This window comes from Sus scrofa, chromosome 16 (assembly GCF_054392235.1).
Source record: "Sus scrofa isolate SSC_HxYL_T2T_F1_AM1 chromosome 16, Sscrofa_HxYL_maternal_Yorkshire_Landrace_v2.0, whole genome shotgun sequence".
Taxonomy (NCBI): domain Eukaryota; kingdom Metazoa; phylum Chordata; class Mammalia; order Artiodactyla; family Suidae; genus Sus; species Sus scrofa.
In genome coordinates this window covers 12,349,432-12,367,278 of record NC_139398.1, presented here as the reverse complement: position 1 = coordinate 12,367,278, position 17,847 = coordinate 12,349,432, and the positions used below count along the sequence as shown (strand labels likewise).

Here is a 17,847-nt window from a genome sequence, read left to right as displayed (position 1 = left end):
TGGTGGGAAAAGCATTATCTGGCTGCGCCCCTGGAAAGCAAAGGGCCCTGACGAAGGGGACACCCAAAGGGAGCATTCGGACGGGAGGGTGACGATGAGAGCTTTGGGGTGGGGCCAAGGCGACACCTGCTCCCTCTTTTCCTTCCCCACCTGGAAACCAGATTTGCCAAGTTCAGAGAAATTCCCTAGTTCCCCACCTGTGCTCAGGAGCAGCACTGGAAAGTTCTCTTCCCCATCGGAGGATGAGCCTGTGCAAGCTTGATTTACACGTGGTGGCCACCTATTTCTGGAAAGTCATGACATGTTTTCTAGCTTAGTGTCTGGCACATCTCACAGGTAGGCCCCATCGGCCTCCTGATGGCGTTCGAGGAGTCTCTAGGACCAGCTCTCTGAGGACTTTTGTCTCCACCTGGCCCCAAACCCACGGGCCTGTCCAAGAGTGTTAGTGGACATGACAATGATGAGAAACAGGGGCAAGTCCCATCCAGCAAGAAGCAGGAGGTCTCCAGATGCAACATAGAAGCCTCCTGATGCTGAGGCACATTTTGTACTTTGTGTGTGTGTGTGCATTTCTGTTGAGTGAATAAGTGAAACTGGTGAATCAACAAATAAACCCACTAGTGGGGTTCTCATTGTGACTCAGTGGTTTAAGAACCTGACTAGTACCCCTGAGGATGTGGGTTCAATCCCTGGCCTTGCTCAGTGGTTTAAGGATCCAGCGTTGCCCGTGAGCTATGGTGTAGGTTGTAGATGTGGCTTAGATCTGGCATTGCTGTGGCTGTGGCATAGGCCAGCAGCTGCAGCTCCGATTCAACCCTTAACCTGGGAACTTCCATATGCCGCAGGTGTGGCCCTAAAAATCAGTCAATCAATCAATCAGTTAACAAACGCACTAATGAAACTAATGAATGAGAAATAAAACTTAGGGCCCCGAGTAGTGATTAACCCAGGCAGTGACCTGGTCTCGGAGAGGATCAGAGCTTCCTGGCTGTTCGCTGTCAGAAAGGTGGAGACTTGAATCAGCGCCCAGCCTGCATGCCCCACAACTGTAGTGACTTGACCCAGGCTGTCCTGCCATGCTGCATGCCTGAGAATATTCTGAAGCCCTTGCTCTGAATTTGTGGTGAGGGTGGGAGCTCTTGGGTTGAATGGAGGTCCCCCTAACTCACTAGCTGGTTTTGAAGAAGTAGGGAGAACTGGCGGTGGGTTTAATTTTCCATGTACTTGACTTTGATCCTCTTTTTTTGTTAATTCTGGAAGAGACATGGGGATGTGGTGTGATCCCAGGAGAGTCCACAGAGGCAGTGTTTTAATTGGGTGGCAGCTGAATTTGCAAATCTGGGGGCCACTGAGGCCGGCAGCTTACTGCTTATCATGAGCGCCTGGCGGCCTCGAGAGGGAGTGACAGCTGCTGTCAGCTCCCAGATCCCTCTGTGCCGTGGGTTTGGAGGGTGGATTAAGAATGTAATTACTGCTGAGTGCAGCAACAGAGCAATCCAAAACCTCTTGGCCATCCTTCCATGTACTTGACTTTAACCTGTGCTGTGTTTGGTTCTCTCAGGCCATGTCTTTGACTTTTGCGAGAGGCAAGGCTCCCACAGCCACGAGACTGCTCCCCGCCCTGCCACCGCTGGCTGACAGTCTCCCAGAGCAGGTTGATCTGGGTCTTCTCTTTCCTCTCTGGGGTATCACAGGGCCATCCTAGTGAAAGCTGGTCCCAGGTAAGGCCAGCCCCCTGCATTTCCCAAGATGAGAGTGGACTCAGACCAGAGTGTTTTGGTGTCTGTATTTGATTTAACATCAGTGTGTACTTCTTTCTAATAGAAATTCTATGAACAGTTTTCTTGCCAGGTTTTTTCTACTTCCATGGTCATTTTCTTTTTTAAAGCCAAAATAGCAGTCCGCTTAAAAACCATACTTTATGCTTGGAACCATAGCACCCTTCTCCCCCAAATCATACCATTATAAAACATGACCTTGACCCTGAAGACAACCAGCTAGGTCTGATTTCAAACCACAGATAATAAATACTGTTTTCGCTTTTTTTTTCTTTTTCTGGCATTTAGAAGTTCCAGGCCAGGGATTGAACCCGAGCCATAGCAGTCGCCCAAGCTGCTGCAGTGACAACACTGGATCCAGTTCCTCTGCACCACAAGGGAACTCCCAATAGTCTGGTTTTTAGCTCTTGCATAGTCAGCATTAACTCTTCCCTGGCACCTCCCTGTATTGAAATTCAAAAGAAGGACAATGAAACAAATGTGTTCGGACTCAAAGACGGGATAGTTTCACATGTAAATGCTACTTCCTGAAATGCAGGAACATTTAGCAGGTTTAATACATATATGACAGTGGCATAGATTGGTTGTATACAGAATGTTATCAGGCTATGCTGAGAACATTCCCCTGGTGTAAGGAGCTGACCATATAACACAGGCACTGTGAACTGGCCCTTCCTCGGCATACCTGGGAGCTGTTCTGAATATCTCCCAGTACCGCCTGATTTAGCATCTTTAGAGGCAGCCCATCCACAGCCAGTGTTTTTCAACAGTGTAGCTTTGGAGCTAACCAACAGGCAGACCCCTCTCTCCCAACACTTCTGGTGTTGCCACGTGGTAAAACACAAATTTTTTTTTTTTTAAACTTTAGAACTTAGCCCTTGCTTTAAACAATAACCTACTTTCTTCCTAAAAGGAATCTTCCCTGAGACTTTAGGCAACATAAAAGAGGCAGTCCTTGCTCTTGCCCTATATTGTTGAATAAATACAGGGTGCTGATGAATGGGGTGGCCAGGGGTTGAAATTCTTTGGCACTGGCCTGGAATGACCTCTATGTATGAGATCCATAAGATGCAAGCTAATAATTAGAACCATGACCATATTAATCTTCTCTGCATCCAGCAAAGGAGAGGAGATAAGGTCAGAGCAGAGGAAAGACGCAAAAGGGAGAGCGTAGATCACACGAAGAGACCATCCAGTGTGTAAAGGGCACTGGTACGAAGTTCAGAGTAGCTTTCTAGAAACACATGCCTAGAGAGAGGCTGGGGATTCCCAGGCCCTGTTAAGGGAGTGTCTGTGGGACACATCGTTTACCCGTAGACCAGCCTTGCGCTTCAGGGTGGCAGCCTTCTCAAAATAAATGGGGGGTGAGGTGTTAGCATCTGGATCAACCATCAGCCAAATCTCTGTGGGTGGAATGTCATCTGGAGAGCAGTCCTTTTAGAATCCCAAAGAAGAGCACTCTCCCACATGGAGACGTCTCTAGGACAGGCTCAGAGGAACAGGCTAGGTTGGCCCTTATCCCTGGGGTCGCAAGCCTGAGTCCAGAAACAAGAGACACCACGGCCAGTGCTGAACCAAGCCCCTCTTGTTGAAACAGAGACAGAAACATGAGCTCAGACATTGTCTCCCAAAGAGCACCTAGGTTCACACCCTTTAAAAAGATCCTGTGAACTCCACCTGCTAGATCCTACAAGGAATTGGGTTCCTGATTATTTCCTCTAGATTTGGAATTTTGTCTAAAGCCCTGGAGTCGTGTTCAGTTTCCCTTTAGTCAGGTTCACCGGACAACAACCCATCCTTGAGGGATAAGGGACCCCTTGTCCTCAGGTGCCCGTGGCCCCTGCCCATCTCAGACCCCCAGCTTCCAGTCACCCTGGGCCTGGCCGAGCCGCCCAAAGCCATGCCAGCCCCAGAGCCACCAGCTAAGAGGACCAGCAGTGCCATCTTGTGGGAGTTCTCGGAGCTCCCAAAATCAGGCTAAAGGAGGGTGACAACCTTGGCTGTCACATGCAGAATGGCATGTGAAGGAATGTCCAGGTACAGACAAGTGAGATGCTTCCCTCTGGTCACCAGCCATGTGCATTATTATTTTGATGAAAGCTAATAACCCAAATAAATGAATGCCAAGCCGGAAAGATGTCATAAGAACTGCAGCTGCTAGGAAAGACTTGTTTTCCTTCTATTTACTAGAAAATGTATTTTATTTTATTTTTATTTATTTCTTTTTCAGGGCTGCTCCTGCGGCATATGGACGTTCCCAGACTAGGGGTCGAATCCCAGTTTCAGCTGCCGGCCTGCATCACAGCCACAGCAACTCAGATTCAAGCAGCTTCTGCTGCCCACGCTGCAGCTTGAGGCAACGCTGGGTCCTTAACCCAATGATCCAGGCCAGGGATTGAACCTGCATCTTCGTGGATACTAGTCAGGTTCTTAACCTGTTGGGGCACAACAGGAACTCATAGGAAATGTATTTTGAATGATCCGAGCGGGGTCTGTTTTTCCCTAAATTCTCTGAAAACATAAAGCCACGGTTAGAGCCAAGTTGGAATACAACTGCAGAAGCTGCTTCTAGATCTGTTTGTTCATGAGGAGGTTGGGCAAGAAAATGGGAGAATCCCTCATGGCAGCGGGGCCCAGACCACCCCACCTCCATCACCGAGGGAAGAGGGGCCTTCGACTCAGTGGCCATGTGTTGACAGCAGCTGATTAAACTCTGCCGCCTCTTTCCCCTCGAGGGGCTGTGGGCCTCGCGGCCTTCCCATCATACAGGCATGTGCGCAGGCTCACACGGGGCGCGGGGCAGGGGGCGGTGGTGTGTCTCAACCTAAACTCCGCCTTCTGGGGCGGGGTCGGCCTGACCCCACCCCATGAGGTGTGAGCTGCTTGTCAGGAAATGCAGTGGAGACTCCGATGCCAGTGCTTCGGAGACCACCGCTCCCTGCGCGGGCAGCCTTGACTTTAGGGAGCTCTTAAGGGGGAAATCGCTTCCTGAGTGTGCCTGGGCTTTCCCATCCAGGAGGGAGAGAGCATCACGTGGTCATCGCTCCCAGGTCCTGCTATAACCTGGATGGCGCGGTGCGCCCACCGACCACTGCCAGCATCTCCGCCAGACATCCTGTGATGTGACCCAGAGCTAGGGGTGGAGGAGGAGCTGGTGGCTTGGACTTCCTACAGGTCCGCAGCCTCACGTGAACGCAAGAGGCCTCATCACTCTCAGGCTACTCATGCCATTCAAATCGTGTCAAAATAGGAGGGCCCAGCGGTTTTCCTCAAGTCCATGGTTTGGTGACATCTGTTTTGTGTATCCCAACCTCTTTTTGCTTACTTGGAAGCTTTTCTGTCCCAGATAAACAGGGTTATTCTACGTGGTTGGGGGTCTGAAGGTTAAACAGCTGAGCCAGTTGTGAATTAGCAGTGGGAACATGAGTCGGGGGGTAACACAGGAGGGGCTGGGACTGTGTCATCCTCATGCCAACACCTACCACTTGCTGAGTGCTTGCCAAGTGCTCATCAGCAGATGTCCGTAGTCACCCATTTTACAGATGAGGAAACTGAGCTTCTGAATGTCAAATGCCATCCCACCAGCTAATATTAGACAGAGCTGGGATGGTGTGACATCAGAGCCCATACTCAGCAGGTGTCCACCTGCCACTTTTCCTCTTTAGACCATGCCAACTGCATTGACTTGATGGATAGTTTGAAACCTTCACTGACGGGGCTTTGTTCCTGAAGCTTGGGAGCTGAGATGTGGACCATAGTAGGACCCATGACCCAGCAAAGATCACCGAGCTGAGAGCTTCAGATCTGTGTCCTCTGGGCTCTGCCTCGAGGACCACAAACAAGCTGCAGCCTCTTCCATTTCTTCATCCACAAGTGGGGGAACATGTGCTAAAGGGAATCAGATGTTAATAATGTATGTGGAAGCACTCTGCGTCCTAGTTAAATGCTATAGACAGAGATGATAATTTTCAAGAAAAAAAAGAATCAAAAAAATTGGAAAGTTCATGCTTTCAGAAAGTAAATTCAGAAAGTAAATGCTAGGCAGATTTAAATACCTTGCAGTGTCTGGTTGAATAAAGGATCGTCTGATTGCATTTAGATGACTTCCTTTAAAAATCTGCATCTCTACATCATGTCTAGAAGCCAGAACCTAAAAACAGAGGCTGCTCCATGACCCAATTCTCAGCCCTAAAATGAGGGCATCGGGCTAATACCCTGGGCTGCCCTTGTTCCAAGTCTGGCTTGGAGCGCTTATCTACTGTGCAACCATTAGGCAAGTTACTGAACCTCTCTGAAGAACCATTCCCTCCTTTGCGAAATGGAGGGAATAGTTCCTACCTCATAGGGTTGAAAAGGTGAGGTATCGCAATTCTGTATAAAGCACTAAGTCAGTACCTGGCCCATGATAAGTAATCAATAAATAGTAACTATTATCATCTAAGATCATCTCCAACCTTTAGAGAAAAGAGAGCTGTGTGTCCCCATGTTCTGTATAAACAATGCCCACTGATTTTTTTTTTTTTACTACCTTGTATTTTATGTATGTATGTATGTATTGTCTTTTTGCCTTTTCTAGGGCCGTTCCCGTGGCTTGTGGAGATTCCCAGGCTAGGGGTCTAATCAGAGCTATAGCCCCCGGCCTACGCCAGAGCCACAACAACTCAGAATCTGAGCCACGTCTGCAACCTACACCACAGCTCATGGCCACGCCGGATCCTTAACCCACTGAGCAAGTCCAGGGATCGAACCCGCAACCTCATGGTTCCTAGTCGGATTCATTAACCACTGAGCCACGATGGGAACTCCGACAACACCTGCTGATGTTTTCAGAGCTCGTTTACACAAAGAGGAGAGAGTATTTGCAGAGGATAATTTGGTGGACTGCCTTGAACCCAGATCAAAACTGCTAACATGAAAATGGAACTCTTGGCACTGCCTTTGCTGCTTTTTTACTACTTGCAATGGGATCAGTGATCTGACTGGATTTCCTGCCTTTCTTGTGTGTGTGTGTGTGTGTGTCCACACCCCAACTTAGTGACCCCAGTCCTTGTCAGGAGGCTTGGGTAGGCATAAGCTGACAGTCCAGGGTGTGAAGTCTTAGGACAGACACAAAAACAGAAAGTAATCTCAGTGATTTTTCTAATGATTATATGTTGGATTGGTAGTATTGGGGGTAGATTGAATTAAATAAAATATATTTGCTGTTTTAGAGGTCAATGGAGTTTTTTTTTTTTTCTTTTTAGGCCCGCATCTGTGGCATATGGAGGTTCCCAGGCTAGGGGTCAAATCGGAGCTGCAGCTGCCAGCCTATGCCACAGCCGCAGCAACACCAGATCCGAGCTGCATCTGTGACCTATACCACAGCTTACAGCAAAGCTGGATCCTTAGCCCACTGAGTGGTGCCTGCATCCTCATAGATACCAGTCGGGTTAGTCCGCTGAGCTATGATGGATCTCCAAGGAAATTTTGTTTAGGACAGATCATCTCGGTGTGGTCCTTGACAGACAATCACTGGAAACCTACACTCATGGGACATTTGGCAGGTGCCCAGGCCAGGCGTGTCGAAACTGCAGTTTCTGCCAATCTATAGGAAGGTTATCAGGGCTCCAAACCCTACGAATTCCATTATGCTTGCAGTTCCTTTCAATTGAAATAAGTACGTTTTCAAAACCTGGAAAACCCGAGGATGTGGGGAGGGCAGGAATGATATTTTTCACCATCTCTCTTTCCTGAAAGAAAGTAATGTTGCCTCTTCAAAACAATATCTGTCAGAATGACTTTCATCAGATTAAATAAATCCTCAACGCCACTATCACAGTTTATAGAACCTTGGAAATGTAGGTTATGCTTTGCATGGAACCCTAATGGAATTTAAAATACGTGTGTTCTTGCAAACATAGCCTCCAGAGCAGACTCTTTACTGGTGTTTGTGAGTATAAGCTACCATATCTCAAAGAGTTTAGAAAGTGTTTTTAGGAGTTCCCGTTGTGGCTTGGCAGGTTAAGAACCTGACTAGTATCCATGAGGATGTGGGTTCGATCCCCGGTGTTACTATGGCTATGGCATAAGCCACAGCTGCAGCTCCAATTTGACCCTAGCCTGGGAACTTCCCTATGCTGCAGGTGCAGCTATAAAAAGAAGGAAGGAAGGAAGGAAGGAAGGAAGGGGGGGGAGGGAGGGAGGAAAAAGAAAGAGCTTTTATTCTATAAGTGTAATAAATCGTTCACCAATTTTATGTGCTATTAATTGTAGATGGAAAACGCGTTGAGCTCAGGACCCTTTGGCCAAGCTTGATGAAAACCAGCACTGCACACTCTGCCAAAAGTATCTATATGAAAACAGATACTGCTCTTAGGTAGTACACAAGAGGCCAGCCTTCCGACGTCCTTATAGTCAATTATGGCCTTTTCCATTATGGAGAAGAGAAGACTTTGGGGAGAGGAAATTGATGTCATAAAAACTTTGACTGAATAATCAATATAGATTGATATTTATTAGTCCCTGGTGCAAGGAAGCTTGTTCTTAAAATAAGTTGCTCAATCTAGTCACCATGGGATACCGTGAGGATGGCTACTATCAAAAATTAAAAAAAAGAAAATAATAAGTGGTGAGAATGTGGAAAAATTGAAGCCTTATGTGTTGCTGGTGGGAATCTAAAATAGTAGAACTATTGTGGAAAGCCATTTTTTGGTTCCTCTAAAAGGTAGTTATTTTTTTGTTGTTATTGTTAAAAGGTAGAGTTATTATGTGACCCAGCAATTCCACTGCTAGAGATGCAGCCAAGGAAAAGAAGCTGCCTATCCATGTGTCCACACAGAGCTTACACATGTCGTTCACAGCACATTGTTCATAACTGCCCCAGAGTGCAAACAACCCTGGTGTCCATTAGTGGACACATGGATAAGCAAAATGTAGTCTATCCATATCATGGAAGGATATTCAGGCTTTTAAAAACAGGGAAATTTTGATCCATGTGACAATGGATAAGCCTTGAAGGCATTATGCTAAGTGAAAGAAACCTGACACGAAAGGGCAAATACTGTAGGATTCCACTTATATGAGGTACCTGGACTTAGGACAGCAGGTACCAGGGGCTGAGGGCAAAGTACAGGGGAGTTATTATTTAATAGGTACAAGTTTCTGTTGAAGATGATGAGAAGTCCTTGCAATGGATAGTGGTGAGGCTTATATAATGTTGTAAATATACTTAATGGCATTGAATTATACAATTAAAAGTGGCTAAAAAAATAAGTCTGCTGTACAGCAAAAATTGGCACAACATTGTAAATCAACTATAATTTTAAAAATACCAAGAAAATGAAAAGGTAAATTTAATTTTACCTTTATTAAAGTTAGTTGCTGAGCTAGCTGGGGTTTTAAAGCAAACTTAAAAGGCAGGGAAGAATCTGGGGTCTGTCTTTATTCGTTTACTGGAGCTGACCAGAGGCCAACACAGGCCAGTCTCCTCTGCAGGCTGGATAAGACTTTGCACATACAGCACAGTCCTTAAATGTTGTGGGGTTTGTTTTAAAAGGATAAAGGGCAGTTCCCATCGTGGCTCAGCAGAAACAAACGTGACTAGTATCCATGAGGATGCGGGTTCAATCCTTCAGTGGGTTAAGGATACAGCGTTGCCGTGAGCTGTAGTGTAGATGCAAATGTGGCTCGGATCCAGTGTTGCTGTGGCGGTGGTGTAGGCTGGTAACTACAGCCCCAATTTGGCCCCTAGCCTGGGAATGTCCATATGCCGCAGGTGCAGCCCTAAAAAAAAAGGAAAAAAAAGAACAAAGGTGCAATCATAAAGCAAGAACTTCTCAGACATGTTGGATCTCCTGGGCTTTTTCCCTGTTTGTTTCTTACCCACACTGGGAAAAGTGACTCAGGATAAAGTACTTGAGCTCCTTCCACTGCCCCTGCCATGCCCCAGTTTAACTGGGCAGAATGAACATTGATAAGATAATGGTGTCTGTTTAAGCCACATACCAAGAGCAAAGGTTGGAAAAGAAGATAGTTGAACTATAATTCTTAATTATTTAATATCTTATTTTGCTTAATATTTATAACATTTTAATACTTTATGATTTGTGGTATTTACAACTTCCATATTCCTTTGCAAAGGTACCTCCTGGGGTATATGACCCCCCCCAGCCCCCCACTGAGAGGCCACTGCTTTAGGAACTTTGTCACCTGCTCCCTTTTCTCATCCTCAACCAAGAAGTGTTTAGTAAATTCCAGGTGTAATTCAAAAATTCCCCTACCTCAAACCTCAATAGCCACTTTATACATACATAGAATATACATACTGTAGAGCATCTGATTTACAAAGCCAGCAGCCAGCTTGCTCTGTCATCATCCCAACTGTGATTGGAAGCACATTTCTTTATTCCGACTCAACATGGTTTTTGTAGATAGATTCTCCCGGTAGGAGCAGACTCCAACAAGCCGCTAAAACTCCACAGCCTAAGTGATGGCAGGTCCAAGAGCGGGAGCAGGGGACCCAGTGATGTGGCTGTTAGGGTCTGGAGACGCCCTCCTCCATGCATACAGGGAGCAGGAGCCACTAGCAAGCTCCTGACAACAAGATTCCCAGGAGCCAAGGGGTTGGGGGGCTGTGCAGGGAGACTGGATGCCAGGGGCCACTGCAGACTCTACCTGTGACACAGCCAGTAACCTTGATCAGGAGCCTGATGCCACACCTTCCAAGAGCTAATGTACTGGTTTTGGCTCTGATTTTGTTACAGTCCAGTTCAGTGAAGAAATATGTGTCTTTGTGTATTTTATACACATAATAATATAGAATTACAGGAGATTTTAACTTTTTTTTGTTTGTCTGCTTTTCAACAGTGAGCATATACATATGTAGAGAATATATATATGTATGTAATATATATTTTACATATATGTATATGTAAAATCTCCAAGCCTCCTGGCCACCTTTTGGGGGAGTTAATCTCCTCTGCTGTGTATTTATTCTAATTAGGTTCACTTTGGGGGTGACTTGCCCATCACATTCTTGCTGAGAGGAAGGAGCTGCTGGCTCACTTTCTTCCTTTCAGATCCTTGATCTAGGTTACAAAACCAGTACAAAGCAGAGATGAAGCAACTGCACGGAAGAGAGCCACGCCTTCTTGGAAGGTGACACTGCCTTATTAGCTGTCAAAATGGAACCATCCTCTACTTCCAGCTCTTCCTAGATTTTGAAAGGAACATTCAGAACGGAAGCAAAGTTCGTACTAGTATTTTCCTATTCCTTTCCAAAACATTTATAAAACGTTAGAATTGGAAGCACGGGTCTCAAATTTTGGGTGCAAAACGCTTGGCCATGAATACCCTGCAGGCAGAGCCCGTGGGGACCGTGGAACAGTTGAGGCAGGACATGCTTGGATTCCAGGTGAATCCAAACTTACTATATCAGGGACGTAGACTTGAGCCAAACTTATTCATCTTTGGCTGGCTATTGATCCAGCAGCCAAGTCATATTTGTAATAAAAGGAAAAAAAAAAAAACAGTTAACCACACAACAAAAGCCAAATAAAAACAAAACCAACATCATCTAGGGAGCATTTCTATGCTGCTTAATAAGCCTTGAAATTGTTTAGTCTCATGGAGTAACAGGAATTACTGGGGGGAATTTCAGGTGTTTTTTGCTAAATTCTTTGGGATGTCAATGTGAACTTTCTGAATATTGGGACTTTTTCAGGCAGCAGGATGAGGCTAGGACAAGTGATTCCCTTTAAAGGACCCCCCTGCAGCAGAGCAGAGTGGCTGAGCTGGTGGAAGGTGGGCTGCGCAGCTCAGGGATGGATTCCCTTCTCCCTGTCCTGAGACCAGCCTCGAGGGAGACTGGCCACCTCTGGGAACTGCCCACATGGTGATCTCCCCGCTGCTGGCCTTGCCTTCACCTATGGCTCCTGCATCCCCTTATCTCTGATTGAGGTCTTTCAGAGGCATGCACATCTGTGTACTACCTGGAATTGTGTTTGGATGGCTTTAAACTCTGACATGTGCAGGTATTTTTTCAAAGGCTTAGAAGAGTGTGTGATGCCATAGAAGTATCCTCGCCAGATGCCAAGTGCAGAAAGCAGACTACAAAACAAGATGACTCTTTTGCTAAGAAGAAAGAGAAAAAGAAATTTAATAAGAAAACAAGTGAATCCTGAAGTTCCCGTCATGGCACAGTGGTTAACGAATTCGACTAGGAACCATGAGGTTGCGGGTTCGGTCCCTGCCCTTGCTCAGTGGGTTAAGGATCTGGCGTTGCCGTGAGCTGTGGTGTAGGTTGCAGACGTGGCTCAGATCCCGAGTTGCTGTGGCTCTGGCGTAGGCCAGCGGCTACGGCTCTGATTAGACCCCCTAGCCTGGGAACTTCCATATGCCGCGGGAGCGGCCCTAGAAAAAGAAAGAAAGAAAACAAGTGACTCCAGACATAAAAAACAGACTTGTGGTTGCCAAGGGGTGGGGGGAGTGGGAGGGACTGGGAGTTTGGGGTTAGTAGATGCAAACTATTACATTTAGAATGGATAAGCAAAGAGGTCCTACCATACAGCACAGGGAACTATATCCAATCTCTTGGAATAGACCATGATGGAAGATAGGAGGAGAAAACATATATATATATGTACGACCAGGTCATTTTGCTGTACAGCAGAAATTGGTACAACATTGTAAATCAACTATACTTTAATTTAAAAAAATTTTTTTTGTGTGTGTCTTTTTATGCACCTGCAGCATATGGAGGTTCCCAGGCTAGGGATCTAATTGGAGCTGCAGCTGCCAGCCTATGCCAGAGCCACAGCAACGCCAGATCTGAGCTGCATCTGCAACCTACACCACAGCTCACAGCAACGCCAGATCTTAACCCACTGAGCAAGGTCAGGATCAAACCCACAACTTCATGGTTCCTGGTCGGATTTGTTTCCGCTGCGCCATGACAGGAACTCCTAATTTTTAAAAAACGTTTAAAATTCTAAGTGGGAAAAACAGAAAAAAGAAAACAATTGAGTCTGTCTGTCCATAGAGAGGAAGGCTGGTTGGCTATCCAAGGTGGTTTTCTCTAGGTGGGAGAACTACAAATGATTTTAACATGCTTGGCTTGTCAGCTTGTCAACAAAGAGCATGCATTGCTTTGGTCCTATGTTCCGTCCCTCGGGGCTGGTGACAGTGTGGGCCAGCTCAGCATGATGAAAGAGGATGAGAAATGGCAATAGCTTCACAAGGATCTCACGTTTTTAATACTGGGAGTCCCACAGGAGCCAAGAGCTTTGCATCAGCTCTGGGGTCTCACCTGTTAGAAGCTTCAGAAGCCATGGACTCTGCGAGGACTCAGAAAGACAACCCCTGCACCCACAGAATGGGAAGCTCCTTGCCTGGAATCTTCCGTTCATCCAGCCTGCCCCACTCCTTCCCTCCTCAGGCAGCGCCCATATCCGTTATCTCTTGAGACCGAAACTACTGGGCTTGTCCAAGTGTAAGGATGAACCAAAAATCAAAAAGAAGGTGCTTTTTGGCAACCATCTGCTACAGTCATTGTCCTCTCTCTTTGCCTGAGCTCAACCTCAGGACGAGGCCAGTGTTCCTGAGCCCCGCAGCCAGCAGGTCCAAGGGAAGCAATGACAGAGGAAGAGATCTGCCTCTCGCTTCCCCTGCACTCCTGAGAGTCTGCCTGTCACGCGGCCCTGGAGCCAGTCCCCCGGTTCACATCGCCTGTGTGTTCCTCTCTTGTGAGTCTAGATGTTCAGTGTCTTTTCCCTTCGTGTCTTCCAGCCCACCCAAACCGACTGTGTTCATCTCTGGAGCCATCGCCCGGGTAAGAGCCCTTCTGTCACATTGGGACCTCAGCACATGATCCTCTGATTCCTCCTGCCCTTATCCAACCCCTCTCGTCCACCCAGAGACTCATCAGAGGGTCTCTTAGTCGCCCTGTGTTCGTGGAGCATGCTTCTGTGGTCAGGAATGGACAGGATGGTGGCAACACAGAGCCCATGCTACCGGTCTCTCCTCCGCCCTCAGACATCTCCCTTCTCTTTACCCAACCAGGGCCAGCAACTACCCACAGGCTCCTGGGTGATCTGTGAGCTGAGAACATTTTCACATTTGCAAATAGTTGAAAATTTTGAAATAAGAATTATGCGGCCTGACATGTGCAAGTTACATAAAATTCATTATTCAGTGTCCATGGAGTTCCTGCTGTGGCTCAGTGGGTTAAGAATCTGACTGCAGTGGCCCAGGTTGCAGTGGAAGTGCAGGTTTGATACCCAGCCCATCACAGTGGGTTAAAGGATCTGGGGTTGCCTCAGCTGCAGTGTAGGTCACAGCTGCAGCTCAGATTCAGTCACTGGCCCAGGAACTTCCGTATGCTATGGGTGCAGCCATAACAACAACAACAAAAACTCAGTGTCCATGGATAAAGTTTCAGGGGTGCCCAGCCTTGCCATTCACAGATGTCTCATCTGTGGTCTCTTCAGGCTTCACCGACAGAACTGAATCCTTGAGGCTGAGAGTAATGACCTTTTGCCTCAAATACTTACTTTCTCACCTACTATGGAAAATAGTTGCTGACCCCTGAACTAAACCATGGGTTTTAGTCACTCTCTACCCATTGAGACTTTTTTTTTTTTTTTTTTTTTTGGTCTTTTTAGGGCTGTAGCTGCGGCATATAGAGGTTCCCAGGCTAGGGGTCCAATCAGAGCTACAACTGCCAGTCTACAGTACAGCCATAGCAATGTGGGATCTGAGTCTTGTCTGTGACCTACACCACAGCTCACAGCAATGCCAGATCCTTAACCCCCCGAGCAAGGCCAGGGATCAAACCCACATCCTCATGGATACTAGTTGGATTCATTAACTGCTGAGCCAGGATGGAAACTCCACCACTCAACATTTTTTGTAACCCAGATCTCCCCCCAGCAAGCCCCCACCTGGGCGTTGGCACGCTGATCCCACGCATAGGCTGCATGACTTATAGCCCATTTGAGCCCTTAGCGTATGATGTGTAAAGAAAATGCCATGGTCGGGGATAGCTCACCACTGCCATCCAGGGCCTCTAGGACAGACAGGTGGCGAGGAAATTAAATGCCCGCACAAGTCCATGGCTCAGCTGACAGTTCACCATGGCTCTGTCCTGTGCATGTTGGGCCGGGCCCCAGCCCCTTCACACACACACACACACACAAGAAGGCAGTTCCTCCCTGAGAAACAGCTGAGGACCTTCCCTGAGACTTAGCGGGTTGAATCTGGCTTATTTCACAGCTTTCAGCCCTGCTCTGCGTGCTTCCTTCCCAACCAGAACTCCAGGCCCATCTCACAGCTGTGGCAGCAGAATTTAAGACCCTGGATTTGGGTTCTGTCTTGCCCCCAATTCCAAAGGTGACAAGAAGTGTCCCAGCAGAAGAAAGCCACCCAACCCCCAACTTAGTCCTGAATGAGTCCTGACCCCGTGACGTGAGGGCAGAGACCGTGAGCTTCTGGGAGGCACATGGGCGCCCCCTTAAGCACTCCAGAGAGCCTCAGGACCCCCACAGTCCCAGGAGACTGGCTGCTACCTGCCGAGAGGTTCCTCACTCCATCAGGCACCCACAGTACCCACCCCGCTCCCCAGGGAGGCTGGAGGATGCTGGGTTTGGGTCTTGGTTCACGTACCACCCAGCTGTTCGTTATTGATGAGTCAGTGCTTTCTGTCTCCCAACAGGGTGATAAAGACTTTCCCCCTGCGGCTGCCCAGGTGGCCCACCAGAAGCCCCATGCCTCCATAGACAAGCATCCATGCCCGAGAACCCAGCACATCCAGCAGCCTCGCAAGTGATCGGCGAGCACCCACCACCCACCCTAGCCTCGGTTCCCTGACACTTGGTATTTCCCGACAAAGAGGACTGGCATCTTCTTCAAAACACTTCCCCGTGGAGAAATCCAAGACAAAGCAAAACTCCCCTTCCTTTGCCTTAAATTTCCACATCTAACACTAGAATCAGACCCCAAACCTTGTTTGCAGGGAGTCCTGGCTGGTGTCACTTGAGGGTCCTTGGGCCTCTTACAAGTGCCATTAGCAGAACTTACCGGACCTGAGTGAAATGAGCTTGTTCAGAGTTTAGCTTTGTTCCCATTCATCGGCTGCCCTGTCAGTGGACTTAAAAACAAGCAGGCACAGATTTTGGAGGGTTAGAGGAAGGTCAGGGGAAAGCTCAGTCATTTCATGCTTTTTGGTAGGAGGACCATAACGTCTTAACACCTAGTGGGCAGAGAAAGAGATGAAGGCATTGATTACAGGAAGGCTGAGCAGGGGAGACTTTTGAAACAGGCAATAGCATCGCTGTATTTCCCTCCCTTGTGTGACAAGGGATCACAGCACAGGAGACACCAAGCACTCACAGAAAGGCCACGGAAAAGCTCACAGCTTTGAAATGGCTCTTCTTTCCCAGGAGTCATCTTGCTGAAAATTTTGCCCAAACCAGATCTGTCAGTGCGGGTCCTAAGTCCAGCACAGCCCCACCATCCACAATGGGTTTGTAGGAAATCAAGGAAAACCTTCCTTCTTCAGGCATCACCTCCAGAGCTGTCTTCGGGTTCTGGCCGTGATCACTGACCAGGTGACACATAGCTAGTCTTGGAACCCTAGTGCAAAAGCCGTTAACGTCCGTGGAAAGACCAGATGAAAACCTGCCCTTTGCCTCCCTTGGAAAAGCAGAACACCATGTGCCATTTGAGCTACAAAAGCCTATTTGTCAACCAGTCAAAGTGTCCAGATTCCCTCTAACCAAGGGCCCCGTTGCCTGGGCCCATGTTCACTTGCCATCTCAAACCGTCTAGCACTTTCTGTCCACATGTCCTGCCCAGAGCCACCCTAGACTGCCCACTGGCTCATAGCTACCATATGCCTTGCTTTTCTGAAAAGCCAAAGGGCTCATTTATTTACTCAGAGGTTCAAATCTCCCAGAGCAGATGCTTTGAGAGAGGGTGCAGCCTGGCAGTCCCGCTTGCCGGAGTGGTGTTTGCTGCAGTTGGGCACACACACCACAGTCCTTGTGATGCCTTCTCCAGGTCCACATCCATGGCTGATAAGAGTGCCAGAGGCCAGGAGACCCAGCTCTCATCCTTCCCTAAGGGAAAAGCCAGCACTTCTTCACATCCTAAAAGTAATGTTTGGTTTCCCATCTCATTGATGTGGGAGCCGGGGTCTTACCCTGCAAGTGCTATACAGTCACGTCTCCTAGTCCTTAATTGCTAAGATGCTGCCATACTCTGGGGCTGGCTTGTGGAGATGCAGGCTAGATGGGCAGCCACCTCCTGGAGGCAGCATCTCTGAAGGATGCTGAGAGCAGACAGCACCAGGTCAGGTCTGTGGACCACTACACCCTCTGCTGCAGAAATGAAGACACGTCCTCGATGCTTTTTAGTGTTGCAGCCAGGATCAACTCGCTACTCCCCATGGTGCATCTTTCACGTCCTTTTTGCTACATCTGGCATGGAGCTGTGTGTTGTAGAATCACTGAACGCAAAAGGTTCTCCTGGATGAGTTTATCTGTAGTTAACTTTTAAGAATAATAATGGTGATAATAAAGCTCCTGCATTTCTTCTCCTGGTTTGTTTCTTCTCACGTTTCAGATTTTCCTTTTTCATTTTCCAAGGGTCACCAGATGGTTCCAGAAGGAATACAAACATAAAAAAAAAGGGGGGGGTGTTTTCACCAATTGTTTCCCAGACACAAAGCCGAACTCTGGGACATCTGGCACCTGAAGTCTAATTGTCTGCTTTGAAATGTCATAAAATGGAAAAGCTTAATGCAGTTGATTAAAACGTATTCCTTGAACCCAGCAGCAGGCCTGCTAGGAAGGCCCTTTGGGAACAGACTTAGAAGGCGTTATTAGTAGTAAGCACAGGGGTGGCTGGGAGCAGCTTTTGATGACTAAGACATCCACCCAGTTCATCCAAAGGGCTCCTGGAATGCTTATGAGCCGGATGAAATAACCACAGTGGTGAAACTTAGAGACCATTTCATGCTTTTTGGTAAGAGGACCATAACGTCGTAACACCTAGTGGGCAGAGAAAGAGATGAAGGCATTGATTACAGGAAGGC

General features: G+C 47.6%; 1 protein-coding gene across 1 annotated transcript in view; it reads left to right on the top strand.

The window, feature by feature from the left end:
• Positions 1-17,347, top strand: part of DAP (death associated protein) — a 71,653-nt gene extending 54,306 nt beyond the window's left edge. Inside the window, exons 3-4 of the mRNA XM_003134178.6 lie at positions 13,542-13,584; positions 15,466-17,347. Of these exons, the coding sequence (XP_003134226.1) occupies positions 13,542-13,584; positions 15,466-15,579 (157 nt within the window). The 3' untranslated portion in view covers positions 15,580-17,347. The remainder of the gene's footprint in view (positions 1-13,541; positions 13,585-15,465) is intronic.
• Positions 17,348-17,847: the final 500 nt, after the last annotated feature.